The following is a 14800-nucleotide window of genomic DNA, read 5'->3' as shown; positions in this document are numbered from 1 at the left end:
GCCCAAGGTAGCGGAATTCTATCCCCGCAGAGGCGGCAGGATTTGGAACGGCACACGGACGCACGAACCCCCAAAGCTTGGTCCTAAAGCTGCGTGTATACACACTGCCGCACAACTGCAGAATGATACCCCGAAATGCTGAACGGTGCCTGCCTGTCGGATGAACCTAGGCACCGGGGAGCAAATCAATGATTTTGTGCGCAACGCAGCGTCGTCTAAGGTCATAGAAGCGGCTGGCGCCGTCATAAAAGAATCACCTACGCTGCTTCCAAACCGCTAAGACCTGATACTGGCTCCTAAATCTGATTACACAACCGCTGCTGCCGTTCGAAAAACATGGAAAAGATATCGAAAAGAGCGCGCCTTAATAGAGGCGCTCAGGCGCCCACGGACGACCGTCTGTTGTTGCAACATACCAGAGCGGGGCTAAAACCCTTAAGAATAAGCATCACTATTATATTTCGCAAGCTCATTCAGTTGGAGACTCACTTTGCAGCACGGTCGCGCCGAATTCTCAAAATAAAGCTGCACACGCGTGGAGACCTAAGCAGCACATGTTGAATCGGGCGCGCTTCGTGGAAAGTGCAACCCGGCGGTGCATGTAGGCTCCACATCGGGCCATCTCCATATGCCAAGCTTTTTGAGGGGCAGCTATCTTTGCGTCAGGGCTAAAGGCTGGTCTGACCTTTGAAGCCATCCCTCATGTGCCGATCAAGTCGGCTGCCGACCAGGAGCCGCTTAACGGCCGATGGTCGGCCTGCGCCGCTTGGGTAAGGATTCATAAAGGTCGGTGGACTAGTCCAGTAAACGACACAATCGTTGCTGAAGATGTAGGCATGAGAAGAATTGTTCCGAAGAGGTCATTGTATTAATCAGGAAAAGCAGACCTGCTGCGGTACGCCTCAATGCACCGGTGTTAAGTATGAGGTGAGTTGGCACATACGAAGAGTTGACGTATGCTAGAAAGTTAGCAGCATAAATATGATCTATTACCTTAGACTTCATTCAACCAGATGATCAGGCAGGCTTTCGTAAAGGATAGTCGACAATAGACCACATTCACATGATCAATCAGGTGATAGAGAAATGCGCAGAATATAACCAACCCCTATATATAGCCTTCATTGATTACGAGAAAGCATTTGACTCAATGGAAACCTCAGCTGTCATGCAGGCATTGCGGAATCATGGTGTGGCAGAGTGTTATGTGAAAATATTGGGAGATCTTTATAATGATTACACAGCTACTATAGTTCTCCACAAAGTCAGCAATAAAATTCCAATACGGGAAGGTGTCAGGCAGGGAGACACGATCTCGCCAATGCTATTCACCGCTTGCTTACTGGAGGTATTCCGGGGCCTGAAATGGGAAGAGTTGGGGATACGAGTTAGTGGAGAATACCTGAGTAATTTGCGATTCGCTGCTGACATTGCCTTGCTAAGCCACTCAGGACAAGAACTACAAAGCATGATCAATGAGTTAGACAGGCAGAGCAGAACGGTGGGGCTAAACATTAACATGCAGAAAACCAAAGTAATGTTCAACAACCTAGCAAGGGAACAGCAGTTCGCAGTTGGTAGCGAGGAGCACTGCTGGAAGTAGTAAGAGAATATGTCTACTTAGGGCAGGTAGTGACCGCAGATCCGGATCATGAAAGGGAAATAACTAGAAGAATAAGAATGGGGTGGAGCGCATATGGCAGGTTCTCTCATGTTCTCTCAGGTTCTATCAGATCATGAACGGCAGTTTACCAATATCCCTCAAGAGAAAAGTATACAACAGCTGTATCTTACCGTTACTTACCTATGGGGCAGAAACGGGGAGGCTAACAAAGAGGGTTCAGCTTAAGTTAAGGACAACGGAGCGAGCTATGGAAAGAAAAATGATAGGTGTAACGTTAAGAGATCGGAAGAGGGCGGAGTGGGTGAGGGAACAAACGCGTGCTAATGATATCCTAGTTGAAATCAAGAGGAAGAAATGGACTTGGGCAGGGCATGTAATGCGAAGGCAAGATAACCGCTGGTCCTTAAGGGTAACGGAGTGGATTCCAAAAGAAGGCAAACGTAGCAGGGGCGGCAGAAAGTTAGGTGGGCGGATGTGATTAAGACGCTTACGGGGATACGGTGGCCGCAACTGGCAAAGGACAGGGTTAATGGGAGAGACATGGGAGAGGCCTTTGCCCTGGAGTGGGTGTAGTCAGGCTGATGATGATGACCTTATAACAGACATGGAAATGGGCCGTTGATTGCTTTCCTTCTTGACGGCTGGGATGAGCTTGCCTACCTGCAAGTCATGCCGAATTGAAATAGTGTTGAGCGATTCCTGGGAAATTGGTGATATAAAATGGATGAAAACATCGGTAGCATTTTGCAGGATTTCTCACTTTTTCACTTTTGCCCGCTCCAGTGGATGACGAGTTTTTCTGTAACTTCATATATTTGACACTTCTGATGGGATGCAATGCGGTATTTTTCATGAACGGATGTGCAAAAGAAGGCGTATAGGGATAGTTGTCGATGGTTCATTAGCAAAAAAACTACAGAGAATGTTTACTACATTCGAATCGGAGCGAAAGCACGGATTTGTATTGCGTAGAAGACGACGGTGAGCAGGCAGTGCCGCTGGGCGGAGCATTTGGAAGTTGATGAAGACGACGCTCCCCAATGCAGAGCACGAGAGTGTGGTGCAGTTTATTTCTGTATCAATGAGATCCTTAGTACTAGTCCACCACAGGCGGGCTGATACGGCAGTCTTCTTTGACAACACCCTCCCAAGGAATGCTAAGAACCTGCCCGCCAATATGTTAAATGGGCTCATAGAGGAGTACCTAGACAATTTTCCTAACCATATTGCCGTCTTTACAGATGCCTCCCAGCAAAATAAAAAGGCCGCTATTGGTATTTGCTCAAGGGCTCTTGATTGGAGCTACTCATTTCGGGCCCCTGACTATGCCCCTATTGTTGTAGCTGAGTTTCTGGCCGTTGGGTCGGCCTTAATAAGGATTCCCTGCAGTATCACTCGGGTTATTATACTCTCAGACAACCTTTATGTTTTGACAGCGCTCGAAAACTCGAAGGATACTCCTATGGGCCGTTCCCTTCAATTTTTTATTCCTCCACATGTTACACAAGTACGCTTTCACTGGGTCCCTGGGCACTGTGGCATTGTTTCTAATGAGAGGCCTGATTTTTTAGCAAAGTCTGCCCTTGATGGACCTATTGTCCCTTTCGTCCCAAATACTGTTTACTTGACTCTAGCACGCTTTCAGCGATTCCAGCGTCTCCACCTTAAACCATGAGCCTCTCCTTGCTGCAGCGGATTTTCAACACCTGGCATTTCCTTGGAGTGTGCGGATGTGCAGTTCGAGGCAATGTGAGGTGTCCATGACCCTTTTGCGCTGCAGAATACCGCGGCTAAATCTTTATTTATGCCGATCGGGGCTTTCGATGTCCAACTTTTGTGAGTCTTGTGGCGAAATTGAGTCTACAGAACATTTTTTCCTCTCCTGCCGGTGGCTCGCTGCTCTCCGTAGTATTTACTTGGAGATCCCCTTCGCTCGGCTTGGGCTTCCTCTATCTATTCCGATTCTCCTATCCTTCGGGGCAAGCGCCAAGGGATATGCCCTGAAACCAGTGTGGGATTATATTCACGATTATATAATTTCATCTGGTCGATTCCTCTGCTAGAATGTGAATTCACAACTTTTCCTTCACCGTATTTTTGTTCTGTACAAATTCTAGCTCTGCGTCCCAAAATTTTAAATATACACCCTTCCCTGTACATGAGTGCGTTTGTATCCGCTATGCACCCTGGCCAATCCCCCGCCGTGGGTATGTGCCATTAAGCCTGAAGACATCATCATCATCACGAGGCGTGTTGGCTGCGGCGGTAGCCTAGTGGTCTCGCTGAGCGGTCCTTAAAGGAGATCTGTTCGCCTAGCCGCGGGGTCGACCCCCAGTCATGGGTATTGATTTAATTTCATTTCCTCTTTTTCATGGTTTGACCTCCAACTCAGGTGAAGGACAAATTTACACGGTCCGCGACTGAAGCCCGAGTTCCCGCAGTGAAGCTTTCTCTTGAAAATCGAATCAAATACTGTGCTTAGGAGATCTGAAAGTCTAGGCTGAAGAACCGGAAGTTCAGAGGTAATACAAAGAAATATCTGTTTCTATTGGTTAGCACTAGTTGTGCCCGGTAGTAGTGACTGCAGTCCGGCGAACAGGAAGATAGCGAGAAAGGCTTCGAAACGAAGCTCTTTATTGGGGCTGACTTGCGTCCTCAAAGAACTGAATGAATCGGCGGCGGCGTAGCAACAGGCGTCCTCTGCGGAATTCGAACGGAATGTCTGCCGCTCTCAGCTGCGCTCAATTTAAAGCTGATGGCGGACTTTCAAAGTTACAATATTCTGGAACAACATACAATCGGCTCCGCCTGGATGCGATCAATCGAGATAAATATGGTCTCGTTTGCATCGCAAACAAAGCGAAACAGCGACCTGCAGACAGCATTCCTCGTACCGGGGGCTGCGACGCAAAACGCGGAGCTGATGGTGAGCGCGAAAGGCGGTCTCGCGCATACTCCTCTCGACGCAGGCAGTCGTATTCTTGCGGATGATGGCCGAAGCGTCGTCGTGGTGCGCCAGCGGAAAATCCACTACGGCCGATACGTCGGTACGAGCAGTGACGAAGAATATGGCAGGCCTCACCGCAATGGAAGCACAATGGTCGGAAGTCATCGCATTTCCTCGTACGCTGGGCGGGCGGGAGCAGGGAGGCGGTGTTCTGGAACAAGTGTCGGACAGGATGTAGGGTGTGTGCCTGTTGCACTTCTTCCCGTACCACATCCATGAGTTGTCGCTGCTTGTGGCGACGATGGAAGCAGTCACCATAACTCCCCGCGGATGATTTCGCGGATAATTTCCCGCAAGCTGTCCCTACCGAACCTGTTCAATACACTTCTTTCGAAACGTTTTATGCCTGTCGCAAAAATAATGACCCTTTGCTAGAAGCAGTTGCAGCTGTAGCTGCACATGCAAAAACCTGTAGCGCACGAAGTAGTCAGGCTTGGAAGATTCTCTACCCCCGTACTACCTATGGCCGCCAAATATTCAAGTAGTACTTACTGCCACAAGCTCTGAATGCCTCCGTTAACGCGTCAAACTAATCTATACAACAGTCTGTGCATCGTTGCTGAAGTTGTGCTCAACATTTGTAATCTGGTGCCTGCCACTTTTTAGCCCTGTCGCCTAATGTACTTGTTTTTTTTTATAATGCTGTCTCTATGCTTGTAAGGCTTTTCTTTACTTTGCTCCTTTTGTCCCCTGGTGTTTTGCTTTCTAAACGGGGTTCTGGCCTTTGTCAAGCCATTACAGGCTTTTTGGTAGCACCCTCTAGCATCTCCAGTGTTGCACTTTCACTGTCGATGCTCAAATAAAGTATTTGGTTTGATTTGATCGTGTCCAGACGAAATGCATAGACATAAGCAGGGCGCTTGTATTGCCGAATCCGCACATCGAGGGTCTTCTCGATGGTGCAGGCTTCTTGCATGATTTCCTCGACGGTTTTTGGTGGCTGGAATACGAAGCTGGCAAAGAGTTGTCCTTTGACGCCACGCATTAAAAACTCTGCTCAGTCATGCCGGGATCGGCGCGGAGAAGAGGCGCTTCATTCCTTCGGCGTACCCGCGTACGAGCTCGTTGGGAAGCTGGACCTTGGACTCGAGGAGTCGTTCGGCTCTTTCTTTCCTCACGACAATGGTGATTGTCGCTAAAGTTCCCTCTTGAATAGCCCGCATGTCGTTAGGAGAGACTCCTCATTTTCGTACCACGTGCGTGCTGACCCTATTTTGATCGCATCATCCCAACTGTTGAATGAGGACACGCGGGTCCAACCATTCTTCGGGGTCTTCACCTGGAGAGCCATGGAATGTTGGCGGCATCCGTAGCTGCTGCAGGACGATCGGGGTCGACGACTGTGACGAGGCCATGGTTGACGTTGCGCCGTCTTTTCACTGTCGGGTGCGGTCCGACAGGGTCCCGATGCGGCCCCCTGGAAACGTGAGCTGGCTCGGTGAACTGGTGGCTCGTCCTCCGGTGCGAAGCGCAGAGGGTCACGACCTGAAGGGGGTGTCAGGTACATGGACGCCCAACCAGCACCTCCACCAGATGTCACTGCGAGCTGGAAGACAGCGAAAATGGCTTCCAAACGAAACTATTTATTGGGGATACTTGCGCCCACAATGGGCTGAATGACTCGGCGGCGGCGTAGCAACAGGCGTGCTCGGTGGTCGTCGAAGAGAATTGCCGGCGCTCACTGCCGTGCTCAATTTCAAGCTCATAGCGAACTTTGGAGACGCGAGTGCTAAGTTACAACATTCTGGAACAACACAGAATTGGCTCCGCCTGGATGCGATCAATCGAGATAAATCTGGCCTCCTCTTGCATCACAAACACAGCGATAAAGCGGGGTGCCGTCAGCTTTGAAGAATGAACTTGAAAGATTCGCGGCAATAGTTCTCCAAAATCAATTCGGGTTGGTTTACAGCTTAGATGAGCATATATGGTAGAAAAACAGTGGTATCGTTTTAACCTAGTTCAAACGAGTAGGCGCGCGAAAGCATGTGTTTAGCCCGGTTGGCTCATGGTTTCGCTTTGCTGCGTCGTCAGTACGTCTGGCGACGGTATTACACCCAGGTTAAGCCCAGATTGAGATTAAGCTGATCGGTTCGCGCCGCAGGTGGAGGTTGATGAGGACGACGATATGCAGCGCGAGATTACGTTGCATGCACGAGGCGTGATCGGCTACGGCCATAGCATAGTGCCCTAGTGCCGTGGCCAGCAATGTTTATATTATTTCTGCACCCTTGGTTGGGTCCGGGAAGTAGGGCTTTCTTACTGAAACTTGTTTTTATTCTGTGCGGTTGGCCTGTCGTATTTTTACCCGACAGTTCAATACTTCTGTGGTAGATGAGTTAGATTGTTTGGCTGATAGAGACAATCGTTTGAGGGACACATTGAACCGTGGTGATGTCAGTCTTTATGTTACTGTAATGGTGTGTGGGTTACGGTGGTATCCTTTCTCGTCCCCGCGCTAGAGTCGAACGCGCCGGAGTCCCGAGACGATGCAGCCACCGGGAATGTGGAGAGAAGGCGCTACTCTCGCCGTTCCCAACAACGACGTCACGACAGCGCAGTGGCCCCTTAGGGAAGGGTCGTATGCATGAGCTTCTGAGCTCCTATTAAGGCAATTCCCGAGGGGCTAAAAAGAGGAGCGCGCGGCGGGAAACGCTCTTGCCGCTGGCCTCCTGCCGAGCTGCCCTCGCGAGGGACCCTTTCCTTCCCGGCGTCCCCCGCACGACCCAAGGCAGGTCGACTGCGCGGCTTGGTGAGCTACGAGCCTCTATTTTATTGGATAGAACATTCTTCCGCAGTGTGCTTTACTTCGCGTTAAGAGTATAAACTATTTCCTAGCGTGCTCTGCAGTTGCCTATTTCGTCCGAACCTGCCGTGGCTGCGACTCTGCACCGCGGGTTGGAGAAACGTGTCGCGCACGAGTAACGCCTGCGTGTAGCCGGCATGGAAGCCCACCTTCCGGGCCGACTGGGCGCAGAGTGACCCATAGGTGGGAATGCGAACACGTATTTGCCTATGCATCTGTGCTTTGAAAAACAATAATTGATTTAGTGAAAAGTTAGCGGCGAGGGGATGGAAGTATTCTCGTTTTTCGGTTTGTTTTTGCTTCTTTAGGGCGTTGCAACAAAAGGGAGCTTTCAAGTAGTTGCTTAAGGCGCGAAAATGGATGATGGGCGCAAGGTTATCAAGATGAGTAGTAGATAGAAGAGTAGTAGATAGAAGAAGATAGAAGGATCAGTGATAAGCTGCGTTAAGCCAAATATTAGACACCTGCCAAGAAATCGCTGCAGTTTGAAGTCTGCTGATGCCAGTGGCGAACTTCTCAGCCGAGTCTTGTTGCGGCGCCACGGGTGCGCGGGAGCGGCCTTTCGCAAGCATTCGTCGAGCGCTGTCTCCGAACCGGCTGCCCAAGGAGTGCCTCCTCCCCAGGTTATAACGCAAGCAGAAACGCTCTTTTCCAACACACATGCTCAAGATATCTGCCAGAGATTGTCTTTTTCCCCAGTTCTGACATTTTGGCAATTAAGGGACAATTAGGGATTAAATGCATAACCTAAGCTTAAAGGGAAAACAGCTTTCTTAGGTCATCGCGGCAGATGGTGGAGCAGTTTTGCACTTTACTACTCCTGCGTATTTGCGCCCACTTTTATCGTCGTGAGAGACTGAGCAGTTATCATTATTAAGTCATTTTAATGATGTCATAACCATCTTTATTTACATAAGTCATAGTTGTTTTTCTTTTTAAAAGAAAAAAGAATTACCGATAAAATCTCATAAGTTCTTTAATTTTATCTAATATTTTCACTGTGTGGCGATTATGGAGCGAACTCTTTACTTAGCGTAAAAAAAAAACTGCCATATTTTCTGAGTTGCTGTTAAATCTTTCTCGAAAATTTAATATGATACGTGAAAATGGAGCTGATTCAATTTTCAGTAACATAGGCCTCGTTATCGCATTGTATTTGCAAACTCAAAATTTCTGAATAAAAACGGGCGGCAATTGCAAATCTACACGTGTGCTTAAAAAGAAAAAAAAATAATTAAAATCTTTGAAACAATAAAAAATGTGTGAGGTCGTCGAAATCCGAGGTCCTCGAAAACGCAGTTGGATCAGGCTTGGTGACAAAGACGAAAGAGACACATTTTAAACTTGTACGCTCCGCTATTTCCACGAATGGTTCAGAATGAAAGACCAACCAAAGAGACAATTAAACTGTAGTGTTCTCAGATGTTATTTGAAATTGGCGCTAACGACGGGCGCTGTATAGAAAGAGGGACTAGTCCATCTAAATTTCGTTCTTAGTAAAAATAATGTGTGCCTGAGCGGAAAACTGGCGTTTCATGCAAAGAAAGTTTGATGGCAAATGGAAAATAGAATTTTATTCCCGCGTTCGGTAGCAGGCGAAGAGCGAAAAGGTGTGCAAATGGATGTGTGGCAGGCATTCCTGGCGGTCGGCATTTTTGGGACAAAACCGCCGGGTTTGCTGGGACAGCTTAGGCCCGCAGCTGTAGGAAGCGGCGCGCACCGTTACGAGCCTGCCAAGGTCGCCGCGAGGACGCGTCATGTGAGCCGGTCGTCGTCGTCGGTAAACAGGAGGCGCCTCGGGCGCTATCGCCCACCTGGCACCGCCGCCGCCGCCGCGCAGACCGGACCCGGGATGGAGGACGAACAGGTCGGTGAACCGCTTTTGCTACTCGCACGGGGCACGTGACTGCGCTCGCTCAAGGGCGTGCCGGGCTTTGGCGTGTGATCATTTCCCGCGGAATTCTTGGTCTGTGGTGGAGTGTCCCAAATTCCACTCCTGCTAAGCGCACGCCCTCTGCAGGACCTTTACGAAACTTGCGAAAAAAGCGGCAGCCGGGCGGGGATCGTGAGACTAGTGCGTTACCTCTTGGCGTCGCTGATATAGCGTAACCCTTAGCTAGCGCTGAAACGCGTTTCTTTTCAACACTCATAAATGGTTCTGGCAGCGACTTCCTGAGCGCGTTTACCAACTTCTTCAAGAGCGGAGATCGATGCCGCGTTTGAGTTGGCAGCACTCAGTAAACAGCAGCACAGTGCAGAAAGACTTCGCTCGGAAGCAGTTGCATGGTGAACGGAGATAACTGGCGTCCTCCTGCATTTCCCTCACAGCGAGTGTTGGTGTCGTAGTAGCACTGCCAGGTAATTAGACTCCTTGAACCGTAGCGTATTCCTCCGAAGGTCGCTGAATGGCACCCCTGAAGGGCATAAAATATGTTCAATTAGCAATAAAGCTATTGATTTCGAGACAGTCTCTTCTGGTACTCATGTACGTAATTGGATGCCTTCTCTGAATAGTACCTATTGAGATGCTTTGCTTAGACAAATCACTTTTAAGGCGAAAACCTTTAATGCCTCATCGTTGTCGACAGAAGGTTATCAGCAGAAGCTTGTTAGCAGAGGTGTCACGCTTTTGACGGGCGTCCACCGAAATTTGTTAGACAGTTACTGCGTAATTTCCTTTCCTCAAATGGAATTTTCATTTTCTTCATTACGGCCCCTCTTTCTTATTTCACTCTGACTTCTTCCCTTCCTGTACGGTGCGGTTCAGGTGTCCACCAAGGTGACAGGGAATTACTGCGCCATTTCCTTTCCTCAAAAAGCGTCGCGTTCAAAGGGCAAGGCATCGCGCCGAACGGGTGGTGGCGTTCCGTGGACTCCCTGGCAAAGCTATAACACGCTGCCGTGTTCCACTCCTAAAGGCGAAGCTTAAGCGTAATTAATTAGCAGTTAATTTCTATTTAGTCATTTACCAGTAATTAGCCACTACTTAGTAATTTGTCATCACTCAGTAAATTACTCATTAATTATCTATGACGTCATCCAGTGGTGACGTCACCAGTGCCAGAGAGGCGGTGCGGAAAACGCTTTCGCCTCTACGCACTTTAGACAGTGCCGCCTGAATTTTTTTACAAAAGTAAACCTCTTTATTTATGTCCAGGGACGAACCTAGTTTGCGTTCGGTGCGGGTTAGAGGTGACTGTAAAGCTTTGTTGCATTACGCAAGCGAAAAAAATAAACGTCCTCCAACTCTGTAGAAAGTGTGGCGCAGGAGGAGGCGTTTCACTCCTCAGGTAAATTGAGGGGAGCGAACAGGTGGAGTGAAATTACGCGCAGGTAATCGCTTTAAGCTATTGGCCATCTGGTGCTGGTCTGGCGCATTAGTTCGTTGGTCTGTTTTGGTGGACATTGCGCCTTTAGTCATGATAGACTGAGAAATTTTGCGCAGCATCACTGTGACGCACTTTTTGATGAGAGCTTTACGAAACGTACGCTGCCTCCATTGATATAGTCTTTTGCACACCACAGCTTCCTCGCGCGGCGTCGTTGACCCCCGTATATCCGAAAGGAGGAATGCGATCCATCCGATGAGCGCCATGCACGCGCGGCGTCTGCTCCCGCTGCGCGAGTCAGCTTTCCAAGACTGCGCCTTCATCCAAGCTTCTTAGCGGAAAGGGCAAGATACAGGGCAGTTTACGAAAAGGCGGTTTAAAAGCGCTCTTCTCGCAGCTCCTTTTAACTGTCCACGCCCAATGTCATCCATTCACTGTGGAATGCCTAAGCCAGACCCAGTGGAGCCTGTACCTCCGGGAACGCGTGATTGCGCGCGCACATGCTGCCGAGCGCAAAACCCATTCAGCTGCCGTCGCCTTTACTAGCGTGACCTGAGGGAAATTACGTTAGCGGACCGCAAGCAACTCATCCCCAAAGACAGTTTTAGTATAGAAACGCAATGTGCTTTACATGGAGGCGAAAATGATCGCCACTGCCTCTAACTTGCCAAAATATCACATTTCAGAGTCTTTTAAGCCAATTTTTACAGCAGCGCTTATTTTCGGCAGCAAAATGACATAAGAACTGAAATAAAATGAAATTAAAAAATGTATAGCAGTGGCGCCATATAGACAAGGGAATGTTAACTACAGGCCGATCGAGCAAAAAATATTTTCCATCACAGAGCGTCTAAGGTTCAAAAAACTTTTGTGATTTTCGTATAACTTGTTGTGTTACATCATATAAATACATAAAACACCGCGACAAAGCTCGAAATATATTTTCGTTTTGTTCCGGACGTTTGTGTTACGTTCCGGGTTGTTGCAGACCCTAGCAGTGCAGCTAGAGGTCCCATTAGGCTTTCGCTCTCCATAATCGAGAGCGTATCTCAAAAACTCGGCTGAATTGCAGCTTAAACTTTATCGTGGCAGCAAGGTAAGTAATAACGAAAAGCAAGAACAGCAGTAGTTGCCGGTAAACATGCCGACCGAAATCGCAAGGACTGCTGAATTGGCTGAAGCGAGCGGCTCTCGCTTGGAGGGACGCCGCCATGTTTTCACGCTAAGGGCGCAAAAGCAGCAACGCTAACTTTTGAAAATTGCGTGCGCACGCTACCGCTACTTTCCCGTTAGCGTTCTGCGCATACGCACTCTGGACCCTCTATTCCGCTTTGCACGCAATTATGTAAAGCCCGCAATACTGAAACTCTCTAATGAAAAAAATTGCAGGAGACACCTTAAGGGTATGACGATAGCGTAATGGGTCATAGATCCCTGGGAGTACCCTCTGGCGCAGCGGTTAAACGACGCGCCACTGCCCTGAGAGGTGCTCCCAGCGGTGGGCCTTGTGCGGCCCAGACTGCCCTTCCGGTCATCAATTTAACTGCCGCAGGATCACGTGCCTAGGCGGCCCACCCAGGTTGCTCCCTCTGGGGGCAATCTGCCAGAGCCATACCCGCGACAACGACGACGCTGGATTTTCTGCGCAACATGACTTTTAGCACTAGCGTGCTTAAAAACATTTAATTTAATGGCTGCACCGTGGGGCACAAACTCATTTTTCGTAGCCCCCGGCCCATGGGGGAAACGAGCCACCGTAGGCTCCTAAGAGGCTGCCAGGAACAAACAAGTTACTTTCTCTCATTTTCAGCCATTTTGTCAAGTGCTAACGAACAAATAGCGAGCGCCACTAATTGTTGTGCTTTATGTATAGTCGTTAGGCACGGGAGGGGTTTTCATCACTTGATCTCATCCCCACTGCTCTCCTTCGCAAGTTCCGTAGACGCTGCCGCCACCGTGCGGCCGACGAGCGAAGCGGTCGAGTGGTGGTGGCTGCCGGCAGCGGGAGGCAGCTCGCGACTGCGTGTCCATTTTAACCACGCTGTTTGTGCGTCGCTTGGGTAGGACAGAAAGTCTGAAAGCAAGCGAATGTGCAGTGTGCCACAGTGCACAAATAGAGCTGTTAGTAATCAGATGAATGTGCACACATTTCCTAGTGACGAACGATTGAAAAAGGAATGGGTTGTAAAACTTCGGATCGGAAAGCTGCAGTAGGCATTTCGTCGGCGACAATTTCTTCTGGAGCCGTACATGTAATATACTAGGTTAGGTTTAAGGGGTTTAACGTCCCAAAGCGACTAAGGCTATGAGAGACGCCGTAGTGGAGGGCTACGGAAATTTCGACCACCTGGGGTTCTTTAACGTGCACTGACATCGCACAGTACACGGGTCTCTAGAATTTCTCCTCCAAAGAAATTCTAGCCGCCGCGGCCGGGATCGAACCCGCGTCTTTTGGGTCAGCAGCCGAGCACCATAACCGCTGAGCCACCGCGGCGGCGGGACATGTAATATACTTCTTTTTGTTAATGTCTTCCGTCTAATGCGAATATGTCTGCTAGCGAGATTCGATTTTTGTGCGAGTGGTGCACGTACGGTTTGTCACACATGACGTTCCGGCAAGCGTGCAATATTTATGTGCGGAAACGACCCAGCCCAGCTGTAAGTGCATGCTACTGACAGCGCATAACTATTTCTGCTTATTCCTTGAAACAAATGGTACAACAGGCAATTCTGGCGGCAGCAGACTCTCTAGGGTGAAATTTTCCCGGCAGTTGCCTCCGATTAGCTCCTTATTACTTAAGGGCAATTTATCGATTTGGTTTTCTTTCATGGCTTGTAATTCAATCAATCAATCAATCAATCAATCAATCAATCAATCAATCAATCAATCAATCAATCAATCAATCAATCAATCAATCAATCAATCAATCAATCAATCAATCAATCAATCAATCAATCAATCAATCAATCAATCAATCAATCAATCATTTTATTTCCTTAGAAAAGGAGGAGTACGGGACTAAAAGCTCGAACAGCTTGACGAGGTCCCGACCCCTTGTTAGTTGGCATGACAGCAGGATGACGGCCAGTCTTACACAAAAATGAAAAAATATCACAAATCAACGGGTAATACAGAATGAAACAAGACGGCAATCAAATGGAAGAAGCAACAAAAGGTAATACAGATAAATCAACACACATAAGAAACATTAGTGAACAAAATTAGGCGAATAGGAAGGCATGGTTTAGTCTTGCAAATGAAGAAGTTGACAAAAACGTTTAATGCGACAGTTTCGGTTTCTGGAGGGATCAAAATTTTGTCGGTCTAGTAAGTTTAACAGCGAAGGTAATGTATAAGATAGAGATTGTTCATCATAGGAGGTTCTCGGGGTGTATACAAACCACATTTCTTTATGTCGGGTCTGACGAATATTTGTGTTTTCTTGGAGTTTTGCCAGATGAGTTATGTAATCAATGCCAAACTTTACAAAACCTTTGTAGCACAACATCAACCTGTAATTATAAAAACAAAACACAGGAAGAATTTCATATTTTGGAAAAAGTGGTTTTGTGGAGTATGTATAATGGACATCAGCTATGTAACGTACAGCTCTTTTTTGTAGCAAATGTAGTTTCTGCAAGTTTGTCACGCCAGTTGTGCCCCACACCACAATGCAATACTGCATGACAGATACCACCAGTGCATTGTACAACATTAATTTTACCTTGGTCGGGAGAATGCGACGCAGACGAGCAATGACACCAATGGCAGATGACAATTTTGATTGTAGGTGATCAACATGCTCATTCCAGGTAAGGTGCTTTGAAAAATGCACCCCAAGGATGTTAACGGAGTCCACTATCTCTAACTGCTCACTGCCCAGGCACAAATTCATATTAGTTGTCAACATCTTACCTCTAGGCGTGTACAAGATTACTTGTACAAGATTGCCCTACACTTTATAGTACTCTAGTGGCAAGTTCGAAAGAGATGATTGTTCGAGCTTGTGTGCTGTGTAGAGCGCCTGGCTTTT

General features: G+C 48.2%; 1 protein-coding gene across 6 annotated transcripts in view; it reads left to right on the top strand.

The window, feature by feature from the left end:
• Positions 1 to 14800, top strand: part of LOC149349130 (solute carrier family 15 member 1-like) — a 516652-nt gene that overhangs the window by 174546 nt on the left and 327306 nt on the right. For 2 of the 6 annotated variants that reach the window (XM_089578083.1, XM_089578078.1), the window contains exon 1: positions 9175 to 9304. The exons of 2 other annotated variants lie outside the window; for them this stretch is intronic. Coding sequence is in view for 3 of the 4 variants with exons in the window: in XM_089578078.1 (XP_089434204.1) it covers positions 9290 to 9304 (15 nt within the window). In the remaining variant the exon portion in view is untranslated. Of the gene's footprint in view, positions 1 to 9174; positions 9305 to 14800 lie in introns of those variants that run through there. 2 more of the 6 variants (XM_089578080.1, XM_089578079.1) reach the window with 2 other exon arrangements.

Source organism: Amblyomma mixtum, chromosome 3, assembly GCF_055824585.1.
Source record: "Amblyomma mixtum isolate Tamu chromosome 3, ASM5582458v1, whole genome shotgun sequence".
In the NCBI taxonomy this organism is placed as follows: domain Eukaryota; kingdom Metazoa; phylum Arthropoda; class Arachnida; order Ixodida; family Ixodidae; genus Amblyomma; species Amblyomma mixtum.
Note: the sequence above shows the minus strand (reverse complement) of the source record. Positions and strands in the feature narration are given on the sequence as shown.